The 22071-nt window shown below is 45.4% G+C and overlaps 1 protein-coding gene across 1 annotated transcript in view; it reads left to right on the top strand.

Annotated features, from left to right (window-relative positions):
* Positions 1-22071, top strand: part of STYXL2 (serine/threonine/tyrosine interacting like 2) — a 164780-nt gene that overhangs the window by 87259 nt on the left and 55450 nt on the right. Inside the window, exons 3-5 of the mRNA XM_068266398.1 lie at positions 4526-4620; positions 8780-9011; positions 19620-19837. Of these exons, the coding sequence (XP_068122499.1) occupies positions 4526-4620; positions 8780-9011; positions 19620-19837 (545 nt within the window). The remainder of the gene's footprint in view (positions 1-4525; positions 4621-8779; positions 9012-19619; positions 19838-22071) is intronic.

Genomic DNA, 22071 nt, shown 5'->3' with positions numbered 1-22071 from the left:
GAGAAGAGGTGGTGGGGAGAGGATAGGTAGACACATAGGTAAAGTAGAATATGGAAATGACAGTAAGTATTATCCTCACCATTAGTTATTAGTATAGTATTAGTATATGTAGTAAATACATGTAAGCCAATGCATCTATCTGCAGTCTACCTGCCCATCTATGGCCTGTGTGTCTATCTCTCTATCTCCATACACAGATCCCCATCATTCTGGATTATGTATTGTTAAGCATTATCTGTCGCAGTAAAAAGGCGAACCGTCCAGCCAGATGCCGCTCCGGGAAAGAGACAATCCTGTTTATTCTTGTTTTGTTTATAAGTAATAATCAAAAGGTCTGCTGCTACTTTTAAGTGTTAAGAAAAGAGCCGTTGCCATGGCAACTGCTAATGCAGGAAAAAGAAGGAAAGGTGGGGGGCTTACTGCTGACCACAACACGCTCAGTTTAATATATAATTCTGCAGTATTAGGTCCTTTTCATGGGACTTTCCACTTATCTCTGCTCCACCGGCTTAATATATTGTGAGCAATTCTGCAAGGACGTAAAGAGGACCAGTCAGCCGCACAAGAGGCTCTTAAAGGGCTAGTCCACCCAAAAAGTAATCTTTTTAGTTCTGGCTGAATGTGTCTGGCTTCCACTTCAAATGGCATGCTAGCCCTAATTTACTAAGCCAAGGGATTGCACCTTGCCATTAGGGACCTCACGGAAGCCAAACAGCTGCACTTAAAGCAGGATTATCCACCGGGCAACCTAGGCAGGTGCTTGGGGCCTAATGGGTGTCAAGGAGCCCACCTACCGCCTTCTCTGACCTCTCTTCACGTCAGCTTACCAAAAAGACCACAAGGGGGTCCCAAATCCTTGCCTAGGGCCCCATTACATCTTAACCACTTAAAGATCGCTCCATGCCAATTGGCGTGGACGCGGCGGCAGCCCCAGGACCGCCTAACTCCGGTGTATGCATGAAATTAAGATTCAGGAAAGTGGGTGGAACCTACAACAGCCAATAAAAAAATCACCTATTTATTTTCAAGAGGAATATTTAAACTACTGCCATTCTTACACTCTTTATGAAAGAGGCTTGAAACTTGCTACAAGTCAGTCAATGGGTGACTGGGGTCAAAATCTAAGGCCAATTTTACCCACTTCGATGTAGTATGTGAACATCCACCATCGCTATCTACACCCCCACCAATTGCAACCATAACTGTAGACAACACCCCAATAACCTCAACCACTAAGGCCCGTTGCTTGGGGGTTATACTCGACTCAGAGCTCTCCTTTAAACCTCACATTGCCTCATTAACCACCACCTGCTATCTCCAGCTCAAAAATATATTCGGTATCCGTCCCTTCCTCACACAAGAGGCCACCAAAATGCTTGTTCATGCCTTAATCATCTCCTGCCTAGACTACTGCAACACCCTGCTCTATGGTGTACCAAAAAAACAGGCTAGCACCTCTCCAATCCCTTCTAAATTCAGCGACCCGCCTCATTCACCTTTCCACACGCTCTTCCGACGCAGCCCCACTGTCCCGTTCTCTCCACTGGTTACCCATTACCCAGAGGATCCAGTTCAAACTCCTGACTCTAACATACAAAGCCCTTTACATGTTGTCCCCTCCATACATCTCCTCACTAATCTCTAGATACCGTCCTTCGCTCCTCCCAAGAAATTCTCCTGGCCTCCAGTGGCGTAGCTAAGGAGCTGTGGGCCCCGATGCAAGTTTTACAATGGGGCCCCCCAGGCACTCTATACATAACAATTGATACGGCACACCAAAACTTGCCAAGGACAACCACAGTGTCAGAGGTGCAAGAAGGGGATGGGGAACAGTTTGTTAATGATTGCCACTATTCAAAGTATCTATAGAAGTGATTATTATGAGCACAGGACCAATAAAGAGGTAATACTATAGTTGAGGAAAGACCCTTCGGGGCCCCTCTGGCCCAAGGGCCCCGATGCGGTCGCTACCTCTGCACCCCCTATTGCTACGCCCCTGTTGGCCTCTAAGCTGATCACCTCCTCTCATGCTCGCATCCAGGACTTTACACGAGCATCATCCCTTATCTGGAACTCTGTTCCACATCCTGTACGTCATGCTCCAAACCTGGTCATCTTCAAACGCACTCTTAAAACACACCTTTTCAGACAAGCTTATAACATTCTATAGCCCTTATTTACTTATCTGTCACAATGTAATTAGAGGCAAAGGGTCATTAGAGTATTAGAGTGTAAGCCTTCAAGGGCAGGGTCATCCTCCTAATGTTTACTGTTTTTGTAACAATATTTGTGCTGCTTGGAACTCTGCTGTACATTTGTTAGTTGTATCTATGTTCCCCTTGTCATCTTATTGTGCTTTGTAAAGCGCTGCGGAATATGTTGACGCTATATAAATAAAAAAAAATAATAATAATAATTACGTACACAGTCTATTCTCAAGCTGAATACACACATCAGATAAAAATCTTTGCAAACTGAGAAATTAATCTGTCACAGAGGTTTGAAAGCAACTTCTAGAAGTCTATTTGAACTGTCACGCACAGACTTTTCACGGAACACCATCAATAGCCAAGTGTTCTAAAATTACAATGTACAAAAAAATGTGGCAAAAGCTTTAATTCATTGTGTGTAGGATTTAGCTCTTTTGGAACGAAAAATTCGCAAAATGGGTGTCAGCTTCAATGCACAGCCAGTGTTGTTTTTTTGCATATCAGAATACAGAGTATTTTTCTCTGAAAGCAAAAAAGTATGAAACACTGCGGTGTCAGGTTTCAGATGCAATTACAAATGTTTATAACAAGTCACATTTCCTCTGCTCTCTGTAGCCAGTTCAGTCAGAGACACAGGAAGCTGCTGAGAGCTTTCTCACACACAGGATTAACAGATGTAGTGTGAGGGATTCCCCCTCTCCTCATGGTTCACTGGGCTCTCAGATTTTGCCAGACTTGCCATCAGTTAAGAGTGAAAGGAATTTGATACAGTAAACAAAAGAGATAAGCAAGTCTAATGTATACATCATTATTTACCAGCACTTCAGGAACTCTCTCAATCCCAGGTTAAAAAAACATGTTAATCGATAGTGTTCCTTTAAGTGACCCTTAATAGTGGATTATAATCAACTAGTAAAAAGGCCAGCCCGTTAAAAGACAGGCTCTAGGCCATGGCGGCTAAATCCCTACAACGTGTGTACCCCTCACCCGTCCCCACTGCTGTCCGTAGTATATGCACACTGGAAGATGTTGCTTACTTGGCAGTTGGAAAAAGCTGTTTTCCAACAATGCAATGAGGTTCTCAGAGAGAAGTCTGGAAGCAGACACACACACACACAGGGACAGAGCACAGAGACACACACACGCACACACACAGGGACAGAACGCAGGGACACACATACACACACAGGGACAGAACGCAGAGACACACACACACACAGGGACAGAGCACAGAGACACACACACGCACACACACAGGGACAGAACGCAGGGGGACACACACACATACACACACAGGGACAGAACACAGAGACACACACACACACACACACACACACATACACACACGGACAGAACGCAGGGACACACACACACAGGGACAGAACGCAGAGACACACACACACACAGGGACAGAACGCAGAGACAACCACACACACACACAAGGACAGAACGCAGAGACACACACACACACAGGGAGAGAACGCAGAGACACACACACACACACACACACACAGGGACAGAACGCAGAGACACACACACACACACACACGGACAGAACGCAGGGACACACACACACAGGGACAGAACGCAGAGACACACACAGGGACAGAACGCAGAGACACACACACACACACACACATACAGGGACAGAACGCAGAGACACACACACACAGGGACAGAACGCAGAGACACCCACACACACACACACACAGGGACAGAACGCAGAGACAAACACATACAGGGACAGAACGCAGAGACACACACACACACAGGGACAGAACGCAGGGACACTCACACACACACACACACAAGGACAGAACGCAGAGACACACACACACACAGGGACAGAACGCAGAGACACACACACACACACGGACAGAATGCAGAGACACACACACACGGACAGAACGCAGAGACACACACACAGGGACAGAACGCAGAGACACACACACACACACGGACAGAATGCAGAGACACACACACACGGACAGAACGCAGAGACACACACACACAGGGACAGAACGCAGGGACACACACACACACACACACAGCGACAGAACGCAGGGACACACACAGGGACAGAACGCAGAGACACAGGGGTTTTTATTATGAGTAATGGGGGAAAAAAGTGTTTAAAAATAAATTCCAAATAGTGACTAAGAAATAGTTTTATTTTCTACAACAAATGATTAAAAAATATTGTCAGAATTCTGTTCTCAAATTTGTAAACGGCAGAAATTAAAATGACGTGAATCGGATTTTTTTTGTGAATTGGTGCAAGTTCCATCCTCTCCCCTCTCCTTCCTCCTCCGCAGCTTCTCCACCATCTCCAGCGCGTACACCGAGAGCATCTTCATGGAACCCATCCACCTCTCATCCTCCGTGGCCGCTAAGAAGATCATAAATGAAGGTAAAACGTGTGGTATATCTACGTCACTTTAATGTCTCTAGATTATTCAGCATGTTTATTTAAATTGTCTTAAAGAGAATCTGTACTCTAAAATTCTTACGAAAAAAGCATACCATTCTGTTCATTATGTTCTCCTGGGCCCCTCTGTGCTGTTCCTGCCACTCCCTGCTGCAATCCTGGCTTGTAATTGCCAGTTTTAGGCTGTGTTTACAAACAAAAGACATGGCTTCTAACAGCATGTGATAGGCTGAGATTAGCTCAGTGTGTGTGTCATACAGAGCCTGGAGGGGGCATGGAGAAGGTGTGTATAGCTTCTATCCTATCACAAGCAGACCAGCACATTCCAGCCTGAGTGCCTGAGCCCGACAAAGAGGAAAGAAGATTAGATTATATAACAGAGATAACACAGCCACTGTGCAACTAGGAAAGGCTGCAGTAAGCCAGAGCACATTAGAACAGGTATAGGAACTTATAGGATAGAAGAAATCAGGCTGAACATTTTGTTATAGAGTCTCTTTAAGCACTAAAAAATATTTTAGAAAAACTTTGAAGCATCAAACATTTTAAAAATGAATCTTTTTACCATTGCAGTAAAAAAGTATCAAACATTAAAAGAGCAGACTTGAAGACTTAAAGTGTAACTGTCGGGCATAAAATCAAAAATCAATTCTTTATTTTTATCTGGTAAACAAGTAATAAGGATGCTAACAAGGCAATCCAAAAGTTAAAAATCACTATTACTTTTCTTGTTGATAAATGATCATTCCCCAGTTTACCTGACTCTTATTTGGTACACACAAAATTTGGTACACACCAAGGAAGTTGCAGGGCATGCTGGGTTGTCCTTTTTTGCTTGTCTACTTTCCCCTCAGACTTAACTAATGCAGCCTGATTGGCTGAAGCCTCTTTCCCTCCTGTTTTCCCCTCCCACACCTCTGTTCCTCTCTGATTGGCTAATATTTCTCATGCTGAGACAATGCACTTTCTATAGTGGAGGGCAGGCAATGTATACATAATCAGGCAGAGGAGAGTAAGGGGGGAAATGACATCAGGATTGGCTTAAAAAATACACACAGTCAAAATGGGAAATGCTAAGAAGGATTTTCTCTTTTTTTACTTTAGAAAAATCACTAAAATCAACATGGACAGCGCAATATGTATGTTATGTAAGTAGAGGAAGTATTTATCTACTTATATATGTGGGTTTTTTTTTTCTGAAATAGTATGGCTGTAAGCTACTCTTTAAATAATACCAGAGCCCAAATGAATATGAAAAACAGATCTGCCCCTCCGATCCTCCTAAACAACCCCCGGCAGACCGGCACCCTTTTCCTGGTTGGGCATCACTGCGCCTGCGCTGGGCCAGCTGCGCGCACCGCCATAGTGATGTCATAGTGATAGTGATGTCATGCGCATGTGCAGAGCACTCCCGGCCGTGATTGCACGCTGCCTGACACGCGCAGCTGAGCGAGCACGGGTGTATTTACATTTTTACGATTTTTGCAATAGTAGTCCTTTAAATGTGAAATAAAGATAGCAGCCCCTATATATTCCTATCACTAGAGTTTTTTTCAATACCTCAGACCGAAGCCGCGGCGCTAATTGCAGCTGGCCGTTTGGCCGTAAAACGCCCCTGAATGATAGGAAACCTTGACTTTCAGACGGGAACATCACAGTAAATGTCAGCCTAATAAATGCAGCTTATATGAGGCTTGGTACAAAGCCAAAACCTCAACACAGAGATCTCCGCGTACTCCGCCAGCGAATAGCACAGAGGGAAACAGCAAAAACAAATGTATGTATTTATGAACGCACATTCTCTGGCCCAGATTTGTTATCGCCTCCTTAAGTTATTATGACGTTAATTCACAAAACTTTAGATTAATTATTTCACCTCACTTATAAATAGTTTCTTTATTCCACAGGTTATGCAACGTGTTTCACAGGCAACATCCTGCTTCATCAGGAGCTAGGAGGAGCTAATATACATGCTATGAAATTATCTGTTATTGTAAAAACATTAAGAAGCCAATAATTTCTAGGACACAACATAGTATGTCAATTAGGTGTAGTATGTATGCAACCAGGGCCAAACGATTGTATGTGTATGTACAAAGGTCCCATTAAGGTCAAACAATTGTGTATAGGGACAAAGAAGCCAGAACAGAGTGCTCAAACTAATTAGTAATTGTAGCCATAATAAAGGTAGCCATAATATAAACATAGACAGAGGCGCTTGGCCACGCTGCAGACCCCCCTTTGCATTCTCCAAATGTATTGCCTGATGAAGGAGGACCACGACCTGCGAAACGTGTTGCACCTTTGGAGTATCTAATAAAAGTTACTGTGAATTAAAGTAACGTTTCACTGTCTGTTTTTTGTACGAGGGAGGTAAGTCAACCATACTGTCCCGTTTTTAAACGGTTTTTAAAACGGTTTTATCCTTACTGGCGCCTCTGTATACCTACCTACAATCAATAATATATACATTGCTGTCTATAGTATTGCACTAAATTAATGTGATAAATGACCAATCATTAGACCTGAATCTTCAGTCTAAATCAGCAGACTCAGTAAGCAACAGTATTGAATCTGAGTGCTACATTAGTATTACTGGCCTGTATAGGGTTAAAAAATTATAGGCATAATGCCATCATCTCAGTAAAAAACATGCATCAATTACCTTGTTTGGGCCTCGACAGTTATAAGCGCTTCTATGCGGTGCACTGTTTGTTTGGCCATAGTTATACTGAAAATTTAGGGAGTATTGGCCAATCAGGTCGCGGGGGAGGTGTTCATACCGGTCTGAACCCAAACAAGCTCCTTTTATTGTCCGATGAAGCGGGATGTTACCCATGAAATGTGTTGCACAACTTGTGGAGTACATTTGAATAAAGAAACTGTTTTTCAGTGAATATTGACTGTTGAGTCTACTTGGGGAGATACCTCCACCACTACCTTCCTATTTTAAAGCGAATCCAAGATGAAAAACTAACGATAACAAGTAACTTGTCTATATATCTTATCTAAAGTTTAGATAATTTACAAAGCATATCTAGCTGCAAACAGCTTCAATAGAATATGATTATTTCTTCCTGTGATACAATGACAGCAGCCATGTTGTTGGTAAACATTACACACAGGCAAAGCTGATAGCATCTCCAGCTCTCTGCCTGTGACAAATTCACTCTGCTCTCCTCCTCCCTCCTCCCCTCTGCCTCTGAAATCTCTTGCTAGTAATCTCCTCCTCCTCCTGCCCAGACTGATCTCCCATAAGCCCTTGCTACAGTGCCAAGGCTCTCTGAAAAAGCTGTGGGCGAGGCTTGTTTAGTTTATAGGGAATTAAGAGTATTAAAACAAAAACCAAAAAGTATTTGGCTTGAGGAATGCCCTATAAACAATAGGAAAGGAACACAATTATGCAATGAGTTCAACTCGGATCCACTTTAAATGGATTTTAATGGTTTTACCCTAAACTGCAGAGCTGGGACAAGGTCCTCCAGCACCCAAGGCTGAGACAGCAAAGTGCGCCTCTCCATCCCTCCCATCCCAGCCGCCACACACTGATTGCTATTAGACTAATAGGTGCCCCAGGGCCCACAACCTCCCCAACACCTTAATATCTAGTTATCTGGCTTGCAGTCACTGCCATGTATCACTTTTTCTTATTTCTTTCTGCTTCAAACACAATTAGGAATGACAGCTGAATGAATTGTGCGCCCCCTCCTACACTGCGCCCTGAGGCTGGAGCCTCCCCAGCCTATGCCTCGGCCCGACCCTGCTAAACTGTTCTCTGTTTTAAAATTGTTCATTTCGTGAGTCCACCCCAGGAGGAGGGGTGTTACCCCCTTTTTTTCTACTTCTACGGAGAGCGACATTCTTGACCCGAGTGAGACTAAGCTTTCCACCTGCCATCTCAGTGGTTACTGATGGTAACCCAACTGTGAGTGTAATATAATACTTATACCAGCTCTCGATTTAGTTTGTCTTTCAGTTCAGGTGATTGATTACTGCTTCTCTCATTGGGAGGTCACAACCCGCCAACACCAGAACAGAACTTTCTGTCCTGCTCTATTACTGGACTGTTCCACTGGAAAGCTTAGTGCTTGAATAGGATGTATCACTTTTGTAAGCCTCGTGTTGTATCCCTCCATCACAGAGCTGAAGCCCAAGGAGGTGAAGGTGGAGCCGCTGGACCCGGCACTGCTGGAGTCTCCGGAGCAGCTTCTGGTGGAGGACCTCTATAACCGAGTCAAGGACAAGATCGATGACCGCAGCCTCTTCAACACCCCCTGTGTGATGGACCTACAGAGGGATCTGCTGAAAGACCACCTGGACCACCCTCTGAATGAGGTGGATGAGGTCTGGCCCAATGTCTTCATTGCAGAAAAGTGAGTTCAGGTGGATGAAAAGGGTTTTACTGAGAGGGGTAAAGGTGGACAAACATCACTCCATGTATGGCCAGATCGACCATAAGATCAAATCTGATCAGAGAGAGATATATATAGCGCTTGCTGCATCTGTTGCTTATCAGGCTGAACTGCACTAAAGGTAGCCATACATGTAGCAATGATGGGCAAATTTGACCAAGAGACAAATCGCTCTCTAATCAAATCTGATAAGAGATAGCAGGGGTGCAGCTAAGGTTTTGGTGGCCCCAATAAGCCCATAATTTGGGGTCCCCCTTCCTGAAGGGAGTGGTGCGCAAAGCGAATACTAGCAAAATACAAGTAATCCCCGGATAACAAATGAGATAGGTACTGTATCCATTCTTAACCTGAATCCATTCTCTTTTGTCCCCCTCTGTTCTCCCTGTGTCTCCCTCTGTGTCACCTCAGATGGTGCCTCTTTTGTCCCCCTTTGTGTCACCTCATGTCCTGCCTGGTCTCATCTCTGTTCTCCCTGTGCCACCTCTGTTGCCCTGTGCCTCTTTTCTCTCCCTCTATGTCCTTCTGTGTCACCCTTTATCCCCTTCTGTGTCAGCGCTTATCCTAGAGTGACCAGATTTTTGTGGATCCAACCTGGGACAGGGAGGGGGGGGGCGGTGCGCGCAGCGCGCCGCGTCGAAAAGTGGGGAGGACTGAGGAGCGCGCAGCGGCGAAGACTGGGGGGGGCTGCGCCGCACCGAAAAAATGGGCGTGGCCATGACATTGTATGGGCGGAGCTAACGTAATGATGTAACAGCGAGGCATAAGAAAGCAGTGTTTACGCCATGATGTGGACAAATGAGACTTTGCATCATGGGTGTGCAGAAACTGTGTGATGCTAATAGTATACCGTAAACACAAAGCAGCAAACATAGCCATCTATGACCATTAAATAATAAATGCAGTAACAGTTACCCCGGACACCAGAAAATAAACGCAATAGGCAACATGTCAGCACAAAATAACCGCAATGCGGGCAACATGTCAGTATAAAATAAATGCAATGTGGGCAAACATGTCAGTACAAAATAAACACAATGCGGGCAACATGTCGGTACAAAATAATCGCAATGCGGGCAAACATTTCACCAGAAAATAAACGCACTGCGGGCAAACATTTCGCTAGAAAAGAAACAATGCGGGCAAACATTTCACCAGAAAAGAAACAATGCGGGCAAACATTTCACCAGAAAAGAAACAATGCGGGCAAACATTTCACCAGAAAAGAAACAATGCGGGCAAACATTTCACCAGAAAAGAAACGCACTGCGGCAAACATTTCACCAGAAAAGAAACGCACTGCGGGCAAACATTTCGCTAGAAAAGAAACAATGCGGGCAAACATTTCACCAGAAAAGAAACGCACTGCGGGCAAACATTTCGCTAGAAAAGAAACAATGCGGGCAAACATTTCACCAGAAAAGAAACGCACTGCGGGCAAACATTTCGCTAGAAAAGAAACAATGCGGGCAAACATTTCACCAGAAAAGAAACGCACTGCGGGCAAACATTTCGCTAGAAAAGTAACAATGCGGGCAAACATTTCACCAGAAAAGAAACGCACTGCGGGCAAACATTTCGCTAGAAAAGAAACAATGCGGGCAAACATTTCACCAGAAAAGAAACGCACTGCGGGCAAACATTTCGCTAGAAAAGAAACAATGCGGGCAAACATTTCACCAGAAAAGAAACAATGCGGGCAAACATTTCACCAGAAAAGAAACAATGTAGGCAAACATTTCACCAGAAAAGAAACAATGCGGGCAAACATTTCACCTGGAAAAGAAACAATGCGGGCAAACATTTCACCTGGAAAAGAAAGCATTTACTCACCTGGCAGAAGTCTCCGGCCTCTGGCGCGCTGCTCCTGGGACCGTCTTACTTCTCCTGCAGTCTCCCGCGCTGACAGCCTGGCAGAGCAGGGCTACGGCAAGATGGCGCCCGAAGCCCTGTACTGGAGACACAAATAGGTCTCCAGTACAGGGCTTCGGCAGCCATCTTGCCGTAGCCCTGCTCGCCTGCCGGTGTCAGAAAAAGACACCGGAAGAGGAGGCTGGAGCGGGGCTGCAGGCAATGAACTGGCACGGCGTCTACAGACGCCGCTGCCAGTTCATTGAGGAGAGAGTGGCCAGAGTCCCGAGGCCGGGACGTCCCGCTGCTGAAAGCGGGACGTTTTCCGGGACCTCATTAAGCCTGGGACAGCGGACCCCGAATCCGGGACGTGTCCCGGGCAATCCGGGACGTCTGGTCACTCTACTTATCCCCCTGCCCTGTCCTAGCCAGGTACAGGTGCCACCAGTATAGGTAGCGATCTATAGGTGCCCCCAGTATAGTTAGCGAGCTATAGGTGCCCCAGTTTATGTAGCCAGGTACAGGTGGTGCCCCCAGTATAGGTAGCGAGCTATAGGTGCCCCAGTATAAGTAGCCAGGTACAGGTGGTGCCCCCAGTATAAGTAGCAAGCTATAAGTGCCCCAGTATAAGTAGCCAGGTACAGGTGGTGCCCCCAATATAGGTAGCGAGCTATAGGTGCCCCAGTATAAGTAGCCAGGTACAGGTGGTGCCCCCAGTATAGGTAGCGAGCTATAGGTGCCCCAGTATAGGTAGCCAGGTACAGGTGGTGCCCCCAGTATAGGTAGCGAGCTATAGGTGCCCCAGTATAGGTAGCCAGGTACAGGTGGTGCCCCCAGTATAGGTAGCGAGCTATAGGTGCCCCAGTATAAGTAACCAGGTACAGGTGGTGCCCCCAGTATAGGTAGCGAGCTATAGGTGCCCCAGTATAAGTAGCCAGGTGCAGGTGGTGCCCCCAGTATAGGTAGCGAGCTATAGGTGCCCCAGTATAGGTAGCCAGGTACAGGTGGTGCCCCCAATATAGGTAGCGGGCTATAGGTGCCCTAGTATAGGTAGCCAGGTACAGGTGGTGCCCCCAGTATAGGTAGCGAGCTATAGGTGCCCCAGTATAAGTAGCCAGGTGCAGGTGGTGCCCCCAGTATAGGTAGCGAGCTATAGGTGCCCCAGTATAAGTAGCCAAGTACAGGTGGTGCCCCCAGTATAGGTAGCAAGCTATAGGTGCCCCAGTATAAGTAGCCAAGTACAGGTGGTGCCCCCAGTATAAGTAGCAAGCTATAGGTGCCCCAGTATAAGTAGCCAAGTACAGGTGGTGCCCCCAGTATAAGTAGCAAGCTATAGGTGCCCCAGTATAAGTAGCCAGGTACAGGTGGTGCCCCCAGTATAAGTAGCGAGCTATAAGTGCCCCAGTATAAGTAGCCAGGTACAGGTGGTGCCCCCAATATAGGTAGCGAGCTATAGGTGCCCCAGTATAGTTTAGCCAGGTACAGGTGGTGCTCCCAATATAGGTAGCGAGCTATAGGTGCCCCAGTATAAGTAGCCAGGTACAGGTGGTGCCCCAGTATAGGTAGCAAGCTATAGGTGCCCCAGTATAAGTAGCCAAGTACAGGTGGTGCCCCCAGTATAGGTAGCAAGCTATAGGTGCCCCGGTATAGGTAGCCAGGTACAGGTGGAGCCCCAGTATAAGTAGCCAAGTACAGCAGGTGCCATCAGGATAGGTAGCGAGCTATAGGTGCCCTAGTATAGGTAGCCAGGTGCAGGTGGTTACCGAGTATAGGTTAGCCAGGTGCAGGCCGCCCCCAGAAACCTACATGCCCCAGTTCCATCGGAGACTCCTCTCACCGTGCTCTCCTCGCTCTCTCTTGTTGCTGTGATTACCATGGTGAAAGGACATGCAGCCGGGCCCGGCGACAGGAGAGAGCAAGGAGAGCGCGCTGAGAGCTTTCCCCTGTGCATGCATTTATACATTACCTGTCCTGAGTCGCCCACTGCGCAGTGCCCATCCGCCTTCGGATTCCCGTTCCTCCATTAGCGTTCACCACGTGGTGCCTGTGTGACTTCAGATAGATAGATCGATACTGTAGATAGATAGATAGATAGATAGATAGATAGATAGATAGATAGATAGATAGATAGATAGATAGATAGATAGATAGATACGGCTAGATATACACATGGATAGATAGATAGATAGATAGATAGATAGATAGATAGATAGATAGATAGATAGATAGATAGATAGATAGATAGATAGATAACACCCATGGATGGATAGACAGTCTCTAGCCAGCCGTGATATAATCAGCACACAGCAGCTCCTCATCATTCTACATGACGGCCGGTCTCTCCACCACATCCCACCTATAACAATATAATAGCACACTGCTCTCACCTCTATGCCACACATTACTCTCTAATAAGGCTGCAGATTCCTGGCTGCCGCTGTCATCTCTGCATTCTCCATCCACTGATAATATTACAGCCTGGAATCACTATTCAGCAGGCCAGGCTGAGACAATGACAAGTGTAATGATATAAAGCCAGGCCACCATACTGAGGCCTGCAGCTGTATATATACAGTAATACACAATCATACACCGCTTTATAAGCCAAGCTCCAGGCAAACATACAAAGGACGCCGTGCAGTCACTGTACACAACTATTCTATCTCATTTCTTTTACTACAGCTATATCAGTATTTAGATACAGTAGGTCTTTAAATTATTCTCCCATAATCCCCTGTAAACCCGGAATCAGCCTTAAAGTGACAGGTAAGCGGGGAAAAAAAAATATGATATAATGAATTGTTTGTGTAGTGGGGATAATGAATAGACCATTAGTAGCAAAGATATGAGTCTCCTGTTTTTATGTCTCGTGTTTTATTTCAAGTTATACAGCTTTATTTATAACATTGTATCATTCTCTAATTGCAGTTTACATTTGCATTTGCAGTTTACACACTACACTCTGCATTTTAAACTATGAAACAGAGCAGAGCTAATGACCCTTTGAACTTCTCTGCAGTAAAATCTTATCTGAAGTCATCTTTTAAGAGGAACTGTCGCGAAAATCTTAAAATTTAAAACACATACTAATAAGAAGTATATTTCTTCCAGAGTAAAATGAGCCATAAATTACTTCTCTCCTATGTTGAAATCACTTACAGTAAGTAGTAGAAATCTGACATTACCGACAGATTTTGGACTAGCCCATCTTCTCAGGGTTCTCTTTCTTTTTAAAAGCACTTAGTGAATGGCAGTTGCTCCGTCCAACTGCCAAAATAGTGTGCAGCGAGCAGGGAGGCGGGCCAGCATCTTTGTGGTAATCATTTTCAGGGAATGTCTTTTTAAAGAATAAAGGCCATGTTGAGAATCTCCTATGAAGAGATGGACTAGCCCAAAACCTGTCACTTCTGTCAGATTTCTACTACCTACTGTAAGTGACAGCAACATAGGAGAAACTTAATTTATGGCTCATTTTACTCTGGAAGAAACATACTTCCTATTTGTATGGGTTTTGAATTTTAACATTTTCGCAACAGTTCCTCTTTAACTGTTTCTTTGGTGTATCAGTGCTTCAGAAAATAGCACTGTAGCCAACCAAGTTTGGTCGGAGAACTCAGAGCAGCTCTTTTGCATGGATAACAACTGAAGTTTCTTAACTCTTCCTGTACTGGAAACAATATGACGCCCGTACCTTTGCTACTGATGTTCTATTCCTTAGCTGTACTACACATAAAATTCATTATATCATAAGTTTATTTTCACTTCAGATTCCCTTTGAAAATAAGCTTAAAGTGGACTGAGCACCATTTTTAGCACCCAGAGCATTTAAGGACCACAGCCCCCCCCCCCTCCCCCTCCCCCCCACCCCCCGGTTGACCAGGCTGTTTTTTCCAATTCAGTGCTCTGCAGGTTTAATAGCTTGCTGCAGAGCCATACCACTGAGCACACAAATGGATCCCCACGCCTTTTCTGCCCACCAACAAAACTTTCTGTTGGTGGGCTCTGATCGCTACTGCAGGGTTTGTTTGTTTTTTATTAATTTATTTCTAATTTTATTTGTAATAAAATGGTCTATTTTTTGTTTATTTTCTCACTCCCCCCCCCCCCCCCCCCCCCGAGATCCAATCAGCAGCATTGTCTTTCATAGGCATCAGTCTATGAGCGCGATCCTTTGTCTTTGCCCTCTAGGGGACAGCCGAGTGACAGGCCTGTCCCCAGTACAGAGCTGCATTAGATCGCAGCAATCTACAAAGAAAAAGGCCGTTTCTTTTTTTTTTCAGTCTGCCAGCGGCGATCGCTGCTGGCAGACTGTTGACTCAAGCGGAGATGCACTCGTGAAACCCTGCAATAGACTCCCCCAGGACATGACGCCACCTTCCCGACGCCTATCGGCGTTAGGGGGTCAGGAAGGAGTTAAACACACAAGGCACATTAAAAATGCATGCTAACAATGTGGCTCATTCAGGGCCGCCATCAGAAATTTTGGCGCCCCTCACACATCATCAGGTCTGGGCCCCCTCCCTGGGCCCACCCACTGGTTGCTGTGCCCGCCCACCAGCCACCCCACCCTTATGTTCGTGTGCAATGTGCACTGCGGCGAAAAATGTGCATAGCTCTGACACTGAAGAAAGCAGCATGCACAGCGTAATGCGCCAAAAAGTGGGCGTGACCATGGCATGTTGTAGGTGGAGCCAAATACTAGCAAAATACAGATAGTTCCCGGTAAACAAAAGAGATAGGGACTTGTAGGTCCTTTTATCCTTTATCTGTTCCTCTTTTCTTCCTGTGCCTCTTTTGTCCCCCTCTGTCTCACCTTAGTTTGTGCCTCTTTTGTGTCCCTCTGTGTGACCTCATGTTCCCATCTCATCTCTTTTCTCCCTGTGCCTCTTTTATCCCCGTTACCTCTTGTCCCCTTCTGTCTCAGCTAGTCCACGTGCCCTAGCCAGATATAGGTGCCCTCAGAATAGGTAGCCAGGTATAGGTTCCCCCAGTATATGTAGCCAGCTATAGGTGGTGCCCCAGTATAGGTAGCCTGGTGTAGATGCCCCCAGTATAGGTAGCCTGGCATAGCTGGTTCCCAGTTATAGGCCAGCAAGATACAAGTGCCCCAGGTGCCTCGAAGCCAGCACATGCGGCCCTTCCAGAGCTTTGGAGGGGGGGCCCAGGGCTCCCAGAAGCCTTGGGCCCCTCACTGCAGTGTCAGTTGTCCCCCCCTGATGGCTGCCCTGGGCTCATTACTAAAAAAAACTATTTTACCTCTTCTTTTTTACATTTATAAGTTTAGCAGAGGATTTTATTACCTTACTTCCGAGGCCTGCCCGGCTGCAGACCCCAGACATTTTAGGCAGATAAGGACTGGTGCAATTATTTTGCTGCACACATGAGCAGAGAGCAAACAAAAGCTTTCATCAGCGGGGGGAGGGGGAAGATAGGACACTGTGCTTCAAAGAGTTTAGAGAAGTCACTGATGCTATCTTCACACCTGCAGCTATAAGGGGAGGGGGAACATAGCAGCTCCTATAGCTATTAGAAACCAGGATAAACTACAAGAAAAAAGTGGCGCTTGGTTCCCTGTAAGTGAAAATAAACTGATGAGATAAATAATTGTATCTAGCCTATGAAAAAATGGCTTTTTTACAAATCCCACATATGTTATGTTTAAAAACTTAAAAAAATAGATTTATTGTTTCGTCTCTGCTCAATGGCAGGTAGTCTTTCCCTGTTTCAGAAAGCTACAATATATACAGTATACTATTGACCTTTTTTTTTTTTTTTTTTTTTTTACAAATATCCACTGGACTCAGAAGCGGTTTTCGGCCCATCCCAAAAAAATTTTATGGCTGTAATTCCTTATCAGTAAGGCACCGTTTACACTTAATCAGTCGGTGTGCGTTAGTACACGTTAGTGCGCGTTGGTACGCGTTTTTTCCATAGCAGTGCATTGTGAAAAAGATTTCAGTTAAAACGCATTAAAGAGAACTCGAGTTGGGGTTCTAACAATGACATCTGCACACAGAGGCTGGGTCTGCTTATACTGCCCAGCCTCTGTTGCTATCTCAATCCCCCCTAAGTTCCCCCTGCGCTCTGCTATGCCCCCATAAATCACAGCCGTACTGTCGACACGCAGCGGGCTGTGTTTACCTATGTAGTGTCGCTCTCGCCGCTCCCCCGCCTCCTGCATAGCTCCGGTCCCCGCCCGCGTCCCTTCCCTTCAATCAGTGGGGAGGGAAGGGACTCGGGCGGGGACCGGAGCTATGCAGGAGGCGAGGGGGGGGGGAGCTGCGAGAGTGACAGTACATAAGTAAACACAGCCCGCTGCGTGTCGAGAGCACGGCTGTGATTTCAGGGGCATAGCGCAGGGGGGAGGGGGGGTCCTGGGGGGACACTACATAGCAACAGAGACTGGGCTGTATAGGCAGACCCGGCCTCTGTGTGCGGATATCATTGTTAGAACCCCACCTCGGGTTCTCTTTAAGGCCTGGTGCACACCAAAAAACCGCTAGCAGATCCGCAAAATGCTAGCAGATTTTGAAACGCTTTATCTTATTTTTCTGTAGCGTTTCAGCTAGCATTTTGCGGTTTTGTGAAGCGTTTTTGGTGTAGTAGATTTCATGTATTGTTACAGTAAAGCTGTTACTGAACAGCTACTGTAACAAAAAACGCCTGGCAAACCGCTCTGAAGTGCCGTTTTTCAGAGCGGTTTGCGTTTTTCCTATACTTAAAGCGGAATATAACCCTGCATTTCAACTTTGCTCTAAAACATTATTTACAGCATATTATATGCAAAAAGCATTTTTTTTACTAGACCAGCATTGGAAGGGTTAAACACAGAGGTTTAAAGTTCAGTGGAGAGATATGCAGAAGTTCAGATTGTTACATTCTATTTAGTTAAATGTATCTATTGAGAAATGTTACACACTCTTTGGCTGTCCTCCAGCTCCTTCTTATTCAGAGAGAGTGAGTCACATTAAACACTTCGATACATTTATGTAAACAAAATGTATCTATGTCAGCTTTGGATGCATCTGCAGAAATCTCCAGGAACTTTAAAGCCCTGTGTAACCCTTCCAATGCTGGTCTAGTAAAAAAAAAAATGCTGGTTGCATATAATATACTGTAAATAATGTTTTAGAGCAAAGTTGAAATGCAGGGTTATATTCCGCTTTAACATTGAGGCAGAAACGCCTCCGCAAGCAGCCCGGGAGTATGCGTTTCTGCAAAACGCCTCCCGCTCTGGTGTGCACCAGCCCATTGAAATACATTACCCAAGCGTATCCGCAGCCGCAAGCGGATCGCAAAACGCAGCCGGACCGCTCTGGTGTGCACTAGGCGTACGTAAAAAAGGGCGCCGGGAAAAAAGGGCGCACGGTTTTAAACGATAAGCATGAATAACGTTTAAAAAAAAATGGTGCTATATTTCGTTTAAAAATAATGTTTTATAAAGTTATAAATCATTAAATAATGTGTATGAAATCAGCAATTGTAAAAACGTTAATCTTCCCTGTTTAAAAAGTGATATTTATAATAACGTTTTATAAAACATTAATTAGAATGTTACTAAAGCTATACCTAACCCTACTCTCACACAGAACCCTCCCTGTACCTATCCCTAACCCCTAGACCCCCCTGGTGGTGCCTAAACCTAAGACCCCCCTGGTGGTGCCTAAACCTAAGACCCCCCTGGTGGTGCCTAAACCTAAGACCCCCCTGGTGGTGCCTAAACCTAAGACCCCCCTGGTGGTGCCTGAACCTAAGACCCCCCTGGTGGTGCCTAAACCTAAGACCCCCCTGTTGGTGCCTAAACCTAAGACCCCCCTGTTGGTGCCTAAACCTAAGACCCCCCTTGGGTGCCTAAACCTAAGACCCCCCTGTTGGTGCCTAAACCTAAGACCCCCCTGTTGGTGCCTAAACCTAAGACCCCCCTGTTGGTGCCTAAACCTAAGACCCCCCTGGTGGTGCCTAAACCTAAGACCCCCCTGGTGGTGTCTAAACCTAAGACCCCCCTGGTGGTGCCTAAACCTAAGACCCCCTGTGATAAGCATTAATAACGTTTTAAAAAATATTGTGCGGTTTTTCGTTTAAAAATAATGTTTTGAAAAAGAAAAATTTTACAATTTTTCGTTAAAAAATGTTTTAAAAATATTGTACTGTTTTTCGTTTAAAAATAATGTGTAAAAAATTATAAATCATTAAATAATGTGTAATCATGAGAAGCAGTTATAAAACATTAAAAGTCTCCGGGCGCCGCTTTTAAAACGTTATTTTTCTCCGGCGCCCTTTTTTCCTGTTGGGCGCCCATTAAACGATATTTATTATGGGAGTGAATGGCGGCGCCCTTTTTGTCCACCTGCCTCATGCGCCCAAATTTCCTGCTTCTGTGCACTAGGCCTATGTGTGAAAAGTGCTATAGGAAAACATGGGCATTACTTTGAAAATCAGTTTTCTTTCAGTTATAACTGAGAGCAACTTATTAAGTGTAAAAGGGCCCTGAGGGTTATGATATCGTCCGACTAGGTCCCGACTGGAGAGAAACTGTCACTTGCATAGCTGGAAATTACCTCTTTCAGGCAGAGAAAGAAGAAAAGGAACAAAGCCTAGGTATTTGTGTGCTAAGCACTGTACATACACATGGCTATCTCATCATGTGACATGATGCAGTGTCGGATTTGAACTTTTTATCACACAAGCACTTATAGGCATTGACATTTTCCTCTGTTTCAGGAGTGTGGCAGTCAACAAAGGACGCCTGAAGCGGATGGGCATCTCTCACATACTGAACGCCGGCCACAACACCACGGTATTCACCGGACCGGACTTCTACACGGGGATGGAGATCCAGTACATGGGAGTGGAAGTGGACGATTTTCCAGAGTGCGACATCTCAAAGTTCTTCCGGCCGGCCGCTGAGTTCCTGGATGAAGCCTTGCTCACCTACAGAGGTAGTATAGGAGCCTGGATCCACTTCCACCCAAGCCATACATTCCAGCATTAGGTAGAATTTGGTGTCCCAAAGCAGACCTGAACTCAGAACTTCCTCTCTGCTCTACAAGATAAGCAACAGCAGAATAACCTTTACACAAAAACATTTCCTTCTTACAGCTTTTTACAAATCCTGCAATAAATCTGCAGTGTCTACTTCCTGCTTTCATGGAAGCAGACATATTGTTAACCTCCTGTGTTTACTAATGAGCAGGGCTGCTCAAATCCGGAACCGGGAGACTATACTAGTTCTATCCGGATATCTCTCAGTAAACCTGTGCGGGGGGAGGGGTCAATCTTACCTGTCTGATGTCTTCTTCGTCCGTCCCTGGCGTCTCCCACGATGTGCTCAAAGCGGCGGTCATGTGATTACAAACACTTCCTCCTCCCGGGTTGAAGGAGGAAGTGTTTGTAATCACGTGACGCGCGTGGAGCGCATCGTGGGAGGCGCCGAGGGACGGATGAAGAAGACGTCAGACAGGTAAGATTGACCCCTCCCCCCGCACAGGTTTACTGGGAGATATCCGGATAGAGCTAGTATAGTCTCCCGGTTCTGGATTTGAGCAGCCCTGCTCATTAGTAAACACAATTACACTTGTGATTAGTCGCAGATGAGAGGGAACTAGACAGGCATACATAGACATATGACTATGGTAGGGATTAGATTGTGAGCTCCTCTGAGGGACAGTTAAGTGACTAGACAATATTCTCTGTACAGAGCTACGGAAGATGTGCTATATAAATACTAAATAATAATAACAAAAAGCAAAACTCTCTAAATTCATACAGGGTGCATTCCGCTATGCCTTCCTTCTGTCCTGTGCAAGAGTTCAGGTCCACTTTAAAGGGACCTCGCAGTCAGTCAGAACATTTCCCTCAGCACAGACGTCCGCAGCTGCAGGCCTCACTATTCTCAATCGATGGAGATTTTCCATCTTGTTTGATCGATAATTTCAATCAGTTTTCAGTAAAAATCTGATGAAATTACGATCGATCTGACGTGTTGGGACTAAAAGTTGCCCACACACACATTGATTGTCCTATTCTGTAGATTTAAGGCATTTGTTAAGAGTCGGTTCCCCAAAATGTCAGATCTATTTCTAATGGATTTTGACCAAAAATCAATTGAAAGTATCGATCGGACAGGATGGAAATTTTAGTTCGATTCAAGGGGGGAGAAGAGCATCGGCAGATTGATGGCCCATAACTTTCGAGCATAGAACAGTGCAACTCGGTTTGATTGATTTTCAATAGATTTCATGCTGGAATCTATTGGACATTGATGTGTAGTATGTGGTAAGAATCAATTCCTTCTGAATCGATTCTTTTTTAGAAAGGAATTGATCATTTTTGAACATTGGGTGGAAATCTATAAGTGTTTGGCTAGCTATAGATTTCTGGCAGATTCGATTAGAGTGATAGAATCTGCCGGGAATGGAACTGGAGATCCTATAAATGTGTGACTACCTTATGCCGGTACACACCGTACAGGTCCGATCTGATTTCCAATAATTTTTCTGATCAATTTTCCGATCACTTCTGTACAAATTTGATCAAAAAAAGATGGTAAATCAGATCGGACCTTTCTGAGATTATCGATTCGATCTGAAATTGCATGGTGTGTACCTGGCAGAAAGATAGAGATGACAGATTATTATATGTATTTATATAGTGCTGACATCTTCTGCAGCGTTGTACAGAGTATATTGTCTTGTCACTAACTGTCCCACGGAGGAGCTCACAATCTAATCCCTACCATAGTCGTATGTCTATGTATGTGTGGGGTATGTATCGTTGTCTAGGGCCATTTTAGGGGGAAGCCAATTAACTTATCGGTATGTTTTTGGGGTGTGGGAGGAAACTGGAGTGCCTGGAGGAAACCCACACATACATATAAACCCCTTGCAGATAGTGCCCTGGCTGGGATTTGAACCAGGACCCATTGTTGCAAGGCGAGAGCGCTAACCACTATGCCACTGTGCTGCCCACTGGTCCATGGTAGGTAGGTATACAGACACATACATACATCAATAGATAGGTTGTTAATTTATAGTCTTTGCTGCAGTGGTGTAACTAAGAAACTTGGGGCCCCGGTGCGAGTTTTACACGGGGCCCCAAGCACTCTATTGATATGGAGCTCCAAAATTCTCTAAGGACAGCTGAAGTGTAACGCCTAGTGCACACCAAAAACCGC

The sequence above is a fragment of the Hyperolius riggenbachi genome, chromosome 2, assembly GCF_040937935.1.
Source record: "Hyperolius riggenbachi isolate aHypRig1 chromosome 2, aHypRig1.pri, whole genome shotgun sequence".
In the NCBI taxonomy this organism is placed as follows: domain Eukaryota; kingdom Metazoa; phylum Chordata; class Amphibia; order Anura; family Hyperoliidae; genus Hyperolius; species Hyperolius riggenbachi.
Note: the sequence above shows the minus strand (reverse complement) of the source record. Positions and strands in the feature narration are given on the sequence as shown.